This window comes from Pristis pectinata, chromosome 1, assembly GCF_009764475.1.
Source record: "Pristis pectinata isolate sPriPec2 chromosome 1, sPriPec2.1.pri, whole genome shotgun sequence".
Taxonomy (NCBI): Eukaryota; Metazoa; Chordata; class Chondrichthyes; order Rhinopristiformes; family Pristidae; genus Pristis; species Pristis pectinata.
Genome location: NC_067405.1, coordinates 80,432,552 through 80,445,983, shown reverse-complemented (window position 1 = coordinate 80,445,983; position 13,432 = coordinate 80,432,552). Strand labels below are relative to the sequence as shown.

General features: G+C 43.1%; 1 protein-coding gene across 1 annotated transcript in view; it reads right to left on the bottom strand.

Annotated features, from left to right (window-relative positions):
- Positions 1-13,432, bottom strand: part of rpe (ribulose-5-phosphate-3-epimerase) — a 68,126-nt gene that overhangs the window by 43,911 nt on the left and 10,783 nt on the right. The window contains exons 3-5 of the mRNA XM_052016287.1: positions 12,307-12,446; positions 2,331-2,465; positions 1,337-1,423 (exon numbers count right to left, since the gene is read on the bottom strand). Coding sequence (XP_051872247.1) covers positions 1,337-1,423; positions 2,331-2,465; positions 12,307-12,446 — 362 coding nt within the window. The remainder of the gene's footprint in view (positions 1-1,336; positions 1,424-2,330; positions 2,466-12,306; positions 12,447-13,432) is intronic.

Below are 13,432 nucleotides of genomic sequence, written 5' to 3'. Positions count from 1 at the left end.
CAGGAAGTCAAGGAAAATGTTTAATTGAAAGTAGGGTACATTTTCAAGAGCTAGCAGTAGACTAGAGGACTGGGAAGTTTTAGGATCCAACAGGAGACTAAAAAGCTCATAATGGAGAAGTGTATTTTGAGAGAAAACTTGCATGTAGTATAAAAACATGTGTCTATTGATATAAAAGTAGGAAGAGACTGGCTAAGGGAAATGTGGAGCCTCTAAAGAACAAGGCTGGTGAATTAATAGCAAACAAAGAAATGGCAGATATGGTTAATAATTTTTTTGCATCAGTCTTCACCGTGGAAGACATTGCTAATATCCCTAAGATACAGGATAGACTAATTACAAATAATATAGTAGAACTTATAAAAAATCCTAATCACAAAGAGTAAGTTATTGGAGAAACTCAGGAGTCTAATATGGACAAGTCACCAAGACTCAACGGACAGTGCACTAGGATTTTCAAGGAGTGGCTGCAGAGATATTGGACCCATTCATTGGTTGAAAATTTTCATAACTTGCTAAACTTTACCAGAAGATGGAAAACAGCCAATGTGACACCCTTGTTCTACAAAAGGAGAAGGCAGGGAACTACGGGCCAGTTAGTTACACAGCTATTATTGACGATGCTAGAGCCAATAATCAAAGAGGAAATAGCTAACCATTTAGGAAAGATATTACATCCAGCAAACATGGTATAATGAAAGGTTAATTCATGTTTGACAAATTTGCCCAAATTCTTTGAGGACATAACAGGAAGAACTGAATAGAGGGAACTGTATGGTATATTTAGATGTCCAAAAGGCACTTGACAATGTGCCATGAGAGGCTGGTGCATAAATTAAAACCCCAGGGTATGAGATTGGATTGAAAACTGGCTGTCTCATATAAAACAGAGTTGGAATAAATGGGTCTTTTTCATGCTGGAAGGAGATAACTACTGCAGTGATCAGTTCTTTGCCCACTATTGTTCACTACTTACATTAAGGACAGAGAAAGGAATAGCATGAAAGGTTTCCAAATTTGCCAATGATACAAAAATAGGTTGAAGAACATGTTGTGATAAGGAAACTATGATTCTGCAACAGGAGTTGCAGAACTGTGATTCTGCAACATTGAGTGAGTGGGCAAAAAGACTGGTAAATGGAGTTAACGTGGGGAAGTGTGGGGGACATGCACTTCAGTTAGAGAAATCAAAAGGCAGATTATCTACGCCCATGTCCTGCTACTCGGCAGTCATGTGCACTTGCAGAAAAAAATGAGTGAAATGGGGAACAGTGGAATTTATTTGAAGCCGTTGAGTAATCATACATCTGGATTTTATTTGTTAAGGGTGTAATACCTCTGCACACTTATGAATAGTGTCTGGTCCTACGCCTCCATCAACTTCAATATCCAGAGAAGGAAACTGCGTCCTCAACCAGTGCACCTGAAACAAAAATTAAAAGTTGGTTTTTATCCCAAAGCTAATTTCACAAATTACCAAAGGACGGATGGGCAAATTATCAAAGGACAGATGGCAAGGGAAAAGATATCCCACAATGGTCCCATAGCCAAATGGAAAGGTCAGTAACTGCTATATCAAGTTGTAACCACACCTGCAATTGGTTCATTTAAGCAGCAACAAAATTGTACAGCACAGAGACAGGCCCTTCGGCCCACCAAATCCATGCTGACCTTTTGCTGACTAATCCCATTTGCCCACATTAGGACTGTTTCTTTCCACGTTTTGCCTATTTAACTGCAAGTCTTAATACCTTTTAAATGTAGTATTTGTATCTGATTCCACCACCTCCTCTGGCAGCGAGTTCCAGATATCAACCGCTCTAAAACAAAACTCACTCCTCAGATCCCCTTTAAAATTCTTCCTCAGCATAAAACTGTGCCATCTTGTTTTTGATACCCTACCACTGGAAAAAGATTTTATCCACCTTGTCTATGCCTCTTATAATTTTATCTACTTCTATCAGGTCACCCCTCAGGCCTCCTTCACTCCAGGGAAAACAAGCCCAGCCTATCCAACCTCTCCCATAACTAAAAGTCCTCCCATCCAGGCAAACATCCTGGTGAATCTTCTCTGCACTCTCCCCACACAATCACACCCTTCCTATAGTAGGTGACCAGAACTGCACACAATACTCCAAGTTGCAGACTAACCAGTGTTTTGTAAAGTTGCAACATAATGTCCTAAACTTGTATTCTATGCCTAATTACAAACCTATTCCACTGGGAGGTTGCTTATCTATGTTTGTAACAAGAGTATCCTTCATTGTTTAAAAACAGCATGGCAAGCCACAAAAATAGCTTAAAACATAGCAAAACGGCTGATGATTTACCTTTGGCATCATATCACCCATGAACTTCTGACCTCCGAACCCTGGCTCCACAGTCATCACCAGAGCCATATCAATCTGATTTGCCCATGGAGCCAAGTCTTCTACAGATGTCCCTGGTTTAATTGCAAGCCCCACCTGGAAAGAAACAAAGAGAAAAAAGTTGCATGATGTCATCCAGATCACTACCTCAGTTATAGTATCCGTGCAGTAGTCAAAGGAGGAAGGCTTGTGGAAGCAGGCAGCACAATCAGTGACAACATCCTTCACTTTTGGACTGAGAAACACCCCACATACATACAGTGATGGTAGGGTCTCCTGTGGACAGGAAATGCAAGGATTGGATTTGGGCACTTACCTAACAATGCTGGAGTAAAGGAACCATTTGACAACAAAACTAAGAAATTGAAACATTATTCCAGATCCATTTATGGAATCATTTCTCTGCTCACAGAAGTGAAACAAAGTTAATGGAAGACTTTCTCCTTACAGTTCAGGCTCAGCACACATGCAGAAATAAAAAGTCTGTGGGTTCTTGCACATAAGAAATGACCAAGATTAACTGGACTTGTTTCACAAAGAACCTTGCAATCAGACATCTTTCATCTCGTCATTGTTCAACTACACCTGCCAGGATTAAAATGTTAGTATCTCTGTGGAGCACAGAATATAAAAATGAGCCAAATCAACCCATGCCAGTACTTATGCTCCACTGGATCCCATCCTACCTCATCTTTGTATTCTAGCCTCTAATTAAATGCCTCTGAACCTTCCACTTCAATTACCCCCTGATGGAACAAATCCCACAACCTCAGCAGTCTGGGTGAACAAGTTTCTTCAGAATCACAGACTTGATTTCTTGATCAGTATGGATATATTCTACAGCCTCTTAAAAGTATAGGGCATTATACTTGGAATCTCCCACTGCTCAGTAAAAACTTCCAGTCCAAGTTGAAGCCACACCTTCATCAATTATTTCCAAAAGTTATTGGGCAGGTCTGTGCACTACTACTTTCCACAAAATCATTAAATGTGTAATAATAGTGGATGCATCCCCACACCAGGGGGGTTAATCTCTGAACTTGATTCATTTATTCAGTATTTAACTACATTTAAAAATAAGATGATGAAATGTTATGTTATTTCTAATCTTATCTGTTGATGTCATGCTCAAAGCTCCAGCTCCCTGGTAAACAATGAAAAAAAATATTTCTGCCATTTTACTAATACTACCTCTGTGTATAAATTCATGAGGGGCATAGATAGGGTCAATGTGCACAGTCTATTTCCAGGATTGGGAAATCAAGAACTAGAGGATAATGGTTTAAGGTGAGGGGGGAGAGATTTAATCGGAACTTGAGAGGCAACTTTTCACCCAGAGGGTGGTCAGTATATGTAATGAGCTGCCAGAGGAAGTGGTTGAGGCAGGTACATTAACACATTTAAAAGACACTTGGACAGGTACACAGATAGGAGAGGTTTAGAGGGATATGGGCCAAATGCAGGCAAATGGGACTAGACTTAGATGGACATCTTGGTCGGCATGGACCAGTTAGGCCGAAGGACCTCTTTCCATACTGTATGACCCCTTACATCAAGCAGTCTCCACAACACCAATGGCAATTGCTCCTTCATTTCTGGTCTGAAGCAGCAATAACTACCTCAAGCACATTTTTTGATGTTGAAAATATTTAAACCACCTGTATTTCAATAGAACTTCCCTGTGAAATTACCAAAGCAAACCTCACTGACAGTAACTATGTACTCGGAGAGCAAGCGGTTAAACATCCAACACAGTCTGGGCAGCTCATTCACCCAGCAACAGGTGGCCGAGTCCTGTTTTGGTTTTGCAAGCAAAAGGAATCTAGTGGTTGAGAACTCACACATAAAACATCCAAAGGGTCTGGAAATAATTGATGAAAGGTGTGGCTTCAACTTGGACTGGACATATTTACTGAGCAGTGGGAGATTCCAGTATAAGCCAAGAATTAATACTCAGACGCATCATATTTATGCTAACAGTTAACCAACTCACTTAACTCCCACGTGACTCCCAAATGGCGTGTTGCCTCCAAAGTAATGGATATAACTGAGCGGGTGCACAGTGTTCTTCGTGACAGTTGGGGAACAGCCAGAATTCATGGTCCAGGTTGAAAATAATAACATAGATTGGAAAAGTGTGGAGGTCACCCTGTAGACAGAATTTCAGAAGCAAAGGACAAGATTAAGTTAGTAATGTCAGGTTTGTTTCCCAGGTGCTGATGATCGTAGAAACAGTGAGAGTCTGCAGGTCTGTGCACTGCTGGAGAAGCTGTGGAGTAACAGGGTCTGTTCTGGGGCAAGGGCACTTGCAAAAATGGTCCCAGCTGCACCTGGACAGATCCAATACCAATCTTCTTGCTGACAGAGAGAGACACACGAAGGGCAATCAAATTACAAACAGTCTACTAATTAAAGGGACCAAAGACAGAAATTGATGAAACTACTCAGCAGGTCAGACAAGAGAAACAGAGTAATGTTTCAGGTTAACGACTGTCAGAACTTGGAAAGAGAGAAAAGTAATTTGCTTTAAGTTGCAGACAGGGTGGGGGAGGGATGGATCGGACAAAGGGGATATCCGTGATAGTGTGACACCAGGGTTGCGGTGGGGGGCAGGCTGCAGTGGTCATCTAGTCAATGGGTTAAGGCAGGTAGTCAGAGAGAGAAAACTAAACCAAAGCAAGGACAGGGAGAGAAAATACAATTAAAGTACAAGTTGCAAACTGCAGGGCTGTGAGGACATGCCCAACAGGTCAGGCTGTGCTAATGGAGAGAGAGAAATTGAGCCAATATCACATGTGGGTGACTTACAGCAAAAGCAGCCACTTCTGATGCAGACAGAGAAAGCGGTTACCTTATGTTGCAGAATTCAGTGTTGGGGTTGGAAGGCTGGAATGTGCCATGGACAGAAGATGAGGTGCTGTTCTTCCATCAAATTGTCCAACTTCAGGTAACTAGCTTCTTGTCTACCAGAGCTGCAAGTCATTCTACCAGTGATACTGCATTTTGCAGCTTTTAGAGTCTCAGAGTGACATAGCATGGAAACAAGCCCTTCAGCCCACTAGTCCATGCCGACCAAGATACAACATCTAAACTATCCCCATTTGCACACATTTGGCACATATCCCTCTAAACCTTTCCTATCCATGTACCTGTCCAATTACCTTTTAAACGTTGTTATTGTACCCATCTCAACCTTTCCTCTGGCAGCTCATTCCATATACTGACCACATCTCTGGATAAAAAAAGTTGCCCCTCAGGTTTCCTATTAAATCTCTCCCCTTAAACCTGTGCTTTCTAGTTCTTGATTCCCTAACTCTGGGAACAAGACTGTGTGCATTCATCTTATCTACGCCCCTCATGATTTTATACACCTCTAAGATCACCCCTCATTCTCTGAAAAAAGTCCCAACCTGCTCAACCTCCCTCCATAATTCAGTCCCTCAAGTCCCAGCAAACATCCTTGTAAACCTCCTCTTCACTCTTTCCAGCTTAATGGCATCTTTCCTATAGCAGGGTGACCAAACTGAACACAATATTCCAATGCGGCCTCACCAACGTCTTGTACGACTGCAACATAACATCCCAACTTCTATACTCAATGCCCTGACTGATGAAGGCCAGAGGGCCAAAAGCCTTCTTCACCACCCTGTCTTCACCATGCCGCTTTCAGGGAACCATGTACACGTACTCCTAGACCCCTCTGTTTATCTTCCTTCATTTATATTCTCACTAACCTCATTTCATAGCTGTTTCCTCATTTTCTCTTCAACTACTCTCCTTAACAGATAACCTCTGTTTTATCCCTCGACAACCCTGGTTTCACCCATCAGATATTCCCTTTGTCCTATCCACCCCTCCCCACCTGCTCTGCAACTTAATGCCAACTTATTTTCTCCTTCCCAGTTCTGATGAAGGGTCTTTGATCTGAAACGTTAACTCCATTTCATTTTCCACAGATGCTGCTCAACTTACTGGACATTTTCAGCATTTCTGCTTTTATTTCAGATTTAGTATCTACAATTTTTGACTTTCAATTAGAAGGACCACATTGAGGAAAACAGTGCCTGCAAATATAACGTTGATGAGCTGCAGATACATGCTGCTACTTGTGATTTTGATATGGTTGCACTAATAATGGGATATTGTTCAACAAGTCCATATATATTCACCAGGGAGAAGGATATGGAGGATGGAGAGTTAAGGGAGGTGTACACTGATATTCTGGAGCACATCTATGTCAGGAAAGAGGAAGTGTTAGAAATATTGGAGCACATTAGGGTTGATAAATCCCCAGGGCTGGATGAGATCTATCCCGGAATGCTAAGGGAAGCAAGGGAGGAGATTGCTGGGGCTCTAATGGAGATTTCTGCATCTTTGTTAGCCACAGGTGAGGTACCAGGAGACTGGAGGATAGGTAATGTTGTCCCCTTGTTCAACAAGGTCAGTAGGGATAAGCCTGGAAAACTACAGCTGGTGAGCTTTGCGTCAGTGGTAGGGAAGTAGTTGGAGAAGATTCTGAGGGACAGCATTTAAGGTCACTTGGAAAGTCAGGGATTGATTAGGAGGAGTCAGTATGGTTTTGTGCAGGGGAGATAACGTCCCTCAAATCTGATCAGTTTTTTCCCAGGAACTAAGAAATTTGATGAAGACAGAGCCGTAGACGTGGCTTACATGGACTTGAGTAAGACTTTTGACAAAATCTCACATAGTAGGCTGGTCCAGGCACAAGAGAACCAAGGTGCACTGGCAAAATTGGCTTAGCGGTAGGAGGCAGAGGGTAGTAGTGGATGGGTGTCTACTGACTGGAAATCTAACAGGTAGTGTACCACAGGGATCAGTGCGGGGACCTTTATTTGTAATGTACATAAACCACTTGGATGAGAATATACTGTAGATGACCTGATTAGTATGTTTGCAGGCGACACAAAAATTGGTGGAGTGGTAGATTGCAAAGAAGGTTGTCTAAGGATATAGTGGGACATAGATCAGCTGGAAAGTTGGGCAGAGCGGTGGCAGGTGAATTTAATCCAAGTGCGAAGTGATACACTTTAGGAAGTCAAATTCTGGTGAGGACATATAGAGTAAATGGCAGGGGACCTTAGGATCGTTGATGTACAGAGAGACCTTGAGGTGCAAGTCCACAGCTCACAGGTGGATATGGTAGTGAAACAGTATTTGGTATGTTAGCCTTCATGGGCCGTGGCACTGAGTACAACAGTCAAGATGTCATGTTGCAGTTGTATAAAACATTGGTTAGACAGCACTTCGAGTATTGTGTACAGTTCTGATCACCACACTGCAGGAAAGGATGTGATAGCAATAGAAAGTGCAGAAGATATTCCCAGGATGTTGTGGAATGGAGGGCTGTAGTTACAAGGAGGGAGTGGAAAGGCTGAGTTTGTTCTCACTGAAACGTAGAAGCCTAAGGGGTGACCTTATAGAGGTTTATAAAATTATGATGGACATAGATAGTCCTAGTCATTTTTTCCCAGGGAAGGGGAGTCTAGAACTAGAGGCCACAGGTTTAAGGTGAGAGGGGAGAAACTTAAAGGAGATCTGAGGGGCAAGTTTTTCCACACAGAGGGTGGCAGTTATCTGTAATAAGCTGCTACAGTTGGTGGTAAAGACAGATACAACTGCAACATTCTAAAGGCATTTGGACAGGCACTTGGATAAGAAAGGAGTAGAGGGATACTGGTGTAATGCAGGCAAATGAGATTAGCGTAGATAGGCAACACTGTTGGCATGGACAAGGTGGGCCAAAAGGGCCAGTTCTATGCTGTAGGCTTCTATGATTCCAAGTCCACGATTAATAGGATGGATCGTCCATCCAGATCTCCGACAGGTGTGCCCGACTGGGAAATTCCTAAGTTGTTACTCTTGTCAGGCATCCCCTCGGGATCAAGGATGACTCCCTTCCACTCTGGTTCTGTGAGTTCCGGGGTGGCCGATGAAGTCAAGGTGGAAACCACAGAGTCTTCCCTGGATGGGGAAGGATGGTGGCTGATAGGTTGGGCAGGTGGTGAGGTCTGCTCCTTTCACCACTTACACGGGACTCCTGTGCGCTCCCAGTGCATGGACTCAAGGTTCTCAATACCATCCCCTACACCCCTCCAGTTAGTGGCAATAGGCCAGAGGTTCCCAGGAGTCAGTGGATCTTTTCCTCTGTCCTCCTGGTAATCTCCTCCCATGAAAGGGGCATCCGGTGTTGGGCATCCAAAGGTAGCGAAGTGAGAGTAACGACACCTTCGATGCTGGGGACATTGGCCTGGGAGAGGATGCTGACATAGGTTTGCTTATTCTTCCAGTGGATTTGGAGGGTGTTGTGGGTTTTTTTTAACCGTTGCCTTGAGATGCCCGCTGTAGGTAGCCCAGATCTAAGGCAACAGAAGGGAAGGCCACATCTGGAATTCCCCAGTGTCAGCAGGAGACCCGTGGAGGTTGGCAGTAAGGAGTCGTCCCAGGCTGTTGCCCAGCTGACCAGAAGGTTATGCTACAGCCAATACCCAGCAGACCCATGAGACTGCAGATGCTGGAACATGAAGCAACAAACATGCTGCTGGAGGAACTCAGTAGGTCAGGCAGCGTCTGTGGAGGGCGAGGGATAGTCAACACTTCAGGTCGAGACCCTGCATCAGGACTCAGGAGTATAGAGGGGAGAGAGCCAGTGGTGAGACAGGAGCTGCCAGGTGATAGATGGATCCAGGTGAGGAGGGGTTAATGGGCAGATAGAGTCAGATGGAGGAGGAGATGGGGTGGAGGAGGGAAGAGTGGAGGGGTGGATGGTGACTCCACCTGGAGTCAGGGAGGGGTGGAGATAAGGCTGGGAAATGATTTCTTGTGAATGCTGCTTATCTGATGCTATGTGCCTGTGATGCTGCTGCAAGCAAATTTTTCATTGCACCTGTGGACACACTTGTGCATACAACAATAAACTTGACTTCAACTTATAAAGGACAATAAAGGGATGGAATCTCTGCAGATGATGGAATATGATAAAGAAGGTGATAAGTGGAACCAGGTATGAGGGATGGCGAGCAGTGGGAACAGTGGGGGAAGGGGAGGGGGACTCAGTGGGATGAATACTTGGCATATCTGCCAGAAACTTGAGCAATCCACCTCACTGAAAGCTATTCCTTGGCCTTCATTGAACATACTTGCTTGTGCAATCACATCAATATCCTGTGTAGCAACACGTACCTGCAGCCTGTCACTTTTCATTAGGTGATTGAAGTCAGTTGCCAGGCAAAAGTAAGGCTGTTTACCTGATTGTTTTTCAATGTGCTTTTAGACGTTTAACCATTTTTTTTGAATGGTAACATTTCTTAAAACATTTAACAGATCCTGAGAGTTTGCACTCTTTGTGAATGCTTTGGCAGTGATCCTACCAGTTGTCAAAGCCCTTCTGACAGCACAGCTGGCTAGGAGCTCCAAGAGGTACAACACCATGCCTCCCAGCTAAAGTCTGCAAGGTGACCACCAATGGCTGGACAACAGAAGATTTGCCCCATTATTTCAGTAAACAAATATTCAGAATAATAGAGAATGAAAAGGGGAAGGGGACTACTAATTAAGGACACTGTTACAGTTTCTAATAGAAAGACCAGTAGACCAGTCTCTTCAAAACTTCCTATTTTTGCATAGAGGGAAGACTGTACTTTGCCAGGATTTTTTGTTTTTACACACAGGGACATCACATTACAGTTGTAGAAGTCATCGGTTAGGCCACACTCAGAGCACTGTGTGCAGTACCAGTCGCCATACTACAGGAAGGATGTGATTAAGCTAGAGAAGGTGCAGTAAAGGATCACAAGGATGTTGCTGGACTGGAGTGTCGGAATTATAAGGAGACACTGGAGAGGCTGGGACTATTTTCCCTGGAGTGAAGGACGCTAAGGGGTGGCCTTGTAGAGCTTCATAAAATAAAGGACGTAGATAAGGTGGATGGTCACAGTCTTTTTCCCAAGGTAGGGGAATCTAAAACTAGAAGGCATAGGTTTAAGGAGAGGAGAATATCTCAAGGGGATCAGAGGGGCAAGTTTTTCCACAGAGAGCATGGTGGGTATATAGAAAAACCACCAGATTAGGTGGTAGAGGTAGGTACAATTACAATGATGAAAAATACGATGATGCTGGAGGAACTCAGCAGGCCAGGCAGCATCCGTGGAGAAAAGCAGGCGGTCCACATCTCTGTTAGTTAACGTTAACTGAGTTACTCCAGGATCTGTGTTTTTCATCTATATTCCAGCAGCTGCAGTCCATTGTTTCTCTTAGGTACAATTACAATGTTTAAAAGACATTTGGACTGGTACATGGATATAAAAGCTGTTGAGGGATCTGGGCCAAACACAGAAAAGTGGGATTAACATAGACTGACATCTGGGCCAGCGTAGAGGAGTTGCCCTGAAGGGCCTGCATCCATGCTGTGTAACTCTGACTCTGAATCTTGTTACACAATTCCAAGAATGGGAAAACATGTTCAGAAATCCCAAAGCAGAGCAGTAATTACCCAAACATAGACTGGGGGAGATGGTGCCAAGTGTAAGGAGAGGAGAATTTCTTAATTACATGGGGGAACTTTCTTTATCAATATGAGAGAAGGAAGCAGTACTGGATCTGGTTCTCAGAAATGAAAAAGGACAAGTGGAGTATGATCCAGTAAGTGATAATCTAATTAGTGTTCAGAATACAAATTGGGTTAAACCTATGTGTGGCATTTTGTCAGATGCATTCTATAAGTCAATATACACATTTACTACCCTGTTCTCATCCACCTGTGTGTCCCTCAAAGAATTCTGTCAAACTGGCCAAATGTGATTTGCCTTTAACAGGTCCACCTAGGTTTTCCTGACAAGACCATCCTTTTACAATTGAAAGGTTCATTTTATCCTTTATTAACTTCCCACAACTGATGCTGGGCAGATTGGCCCCAACCCTCCTGATTCATCGCTCTCGTTTTTCTTGGTCATGTTGCGCAATAGGTATTGAAATTAAGGACTGAATATCTATGAGCACAAAGAAAGCTGTGCTGATGAGTCAACATGCATCAGCAAAGAACAAATCACAATGCAATAATGTAGTCTGTTTTTTTTTTGAGGAAGTGCCTACAGTAGAGATTGGGGGAGTATCTATGGTATTAGTTTGCATGGACTTTCAGAAAGCATTTAATAAGGTTCTGGAAAGGAGGCTTAAAACTAAAGCTCCTGGTTACAATTAAAGTTCACATAAATGAAGTCACTGTATTGACACAGTTAGGCAGAGGAAAGCAGAGAATAGGAGTGATGGCATCACAAGTTGGAAGGAAAAGTTTAAGGATCTGTGCTGTGGCCTCAATTATTCACTGTGTTAAATGAGTTTGATAACACAATAGAAGAGCATATATTCAAATCTATCGATGACAAAGATTGTGATGTGATGAGTTGAGAACATAGCTTTGAATCTAAGCCCAGGTTTGTTTTAATCAGATCACATGGATTGAATGGAATTGGCTGCCGGCTGTGCTCTACTGATCTCCACAGAAGACAAAATTACTTTCATTATCACGTAATGCATTCAACTTATCTCAGCAAATTGCTCCCAACATACTTCAAAACCTATTTTACCAGCACTGTAACTACATTACATTGCGACAGATCTGTACCCCACAAGTACTGTACCTGTTATGGTGACGGACTTGTCCCCTCCTGTGCCGTACCTGTATTATGATGGCATACCTGTCTCCACCAGTACTATACCTACACTCTGGCACAGCTCAAAATTCTCTCATGATACATGACCCAGGCTGGGAAGGATACAGTCCAGGACTTTATTCACAGCTGTTATTCCACAGTTAGAGAACCTAGATGCTAGTTTTGCACACTATCCACATAAATGAAATACTCTGAAGAACAGTGATTTATAGATCTGATGCACACAACTCTGCACATTTTCATCTTACCTTCATACAGTTTTCTCTTATGTCTTTGATGAGCGGACCTGGGTTATTTGTAGCTTCCAGGTGGAATGTGTACTGATTTGCTCCAGCTACTGCCATTGGCTTCACCCACTGCTCCGGCTTTGAGACCATCATGTGCATGTCTGGAAAACAAACAGTAACAGGCAACACTTCTGGAAAAAATAGTTATCACCACTAGTGTTTATAAAGACTAGATCTACAAAACTCAGGTCCTGCAAATAAAGATAACAACTGCTCTGCAAATGATGAGCACTATTTTCGCTTTACAACCACAACTGTTAACTTATTACTTTAAAAGTCCATAAGACTTATTCACTCAATACAGACACCCCCCACATACACAGTCACAGCTGGGTTTTAAGGGGAGTCTTAAAGGAAGTGAGAGATACTGAGAGCATGAGGCCTAGATAACTAAAGGCACAGCTGCCAATGACAGTTTTAAACCTCAGTTCTGCATTAAGTCAGAATTACTGTCATTATCCCTCAGCCATGCCGAGTCCAGAGGCAGAGGGTCAAGTATTGAAAGGCTAAAGAATCTTTACCTTTCTTCATCTTTGCTTCAATTAGAGACAAGGGTGCAAGTTATTGATTTTCCACACTCTGTGCCACATTGCTGCCATTTTCAACATGATACATGTTACTATGGATATGGTGCCCAAAGCCCATGCACAACTGCTCACCCTTACTGGAATGTTACACACAGGCAGATAGCTTGAAATGTTCCAATCACCATCCAGCTTTAACTTCCAGAAGCTAAGGAGCTTATCAGGGGATAAGAGGAATGCAATTATCAACAACATCCATTTATAGAACACAGCACAGCACAGGAACAGCCCCTTCGGCCCACAATGTTGTGCCAAACTAATTAAACGCCTAACAAAACTAATCCCTTTTGCCTACACAATGTCCATATCCCTCCATTTTCTGCACATTCATGACCCTATTCAAAAGCCTCTTAAGCACCTCGATTGTACCTGCCTCCACCACCATCCTTGGCAGCTATTTCCAGGCACTCACCACTCTAAAAAAAACTTGCCCCGCACATCTCCTTTGAATTTACTCCCTCTCACCTTAATTGCACGCTCTCTAGAATTAGACATTTCAACCC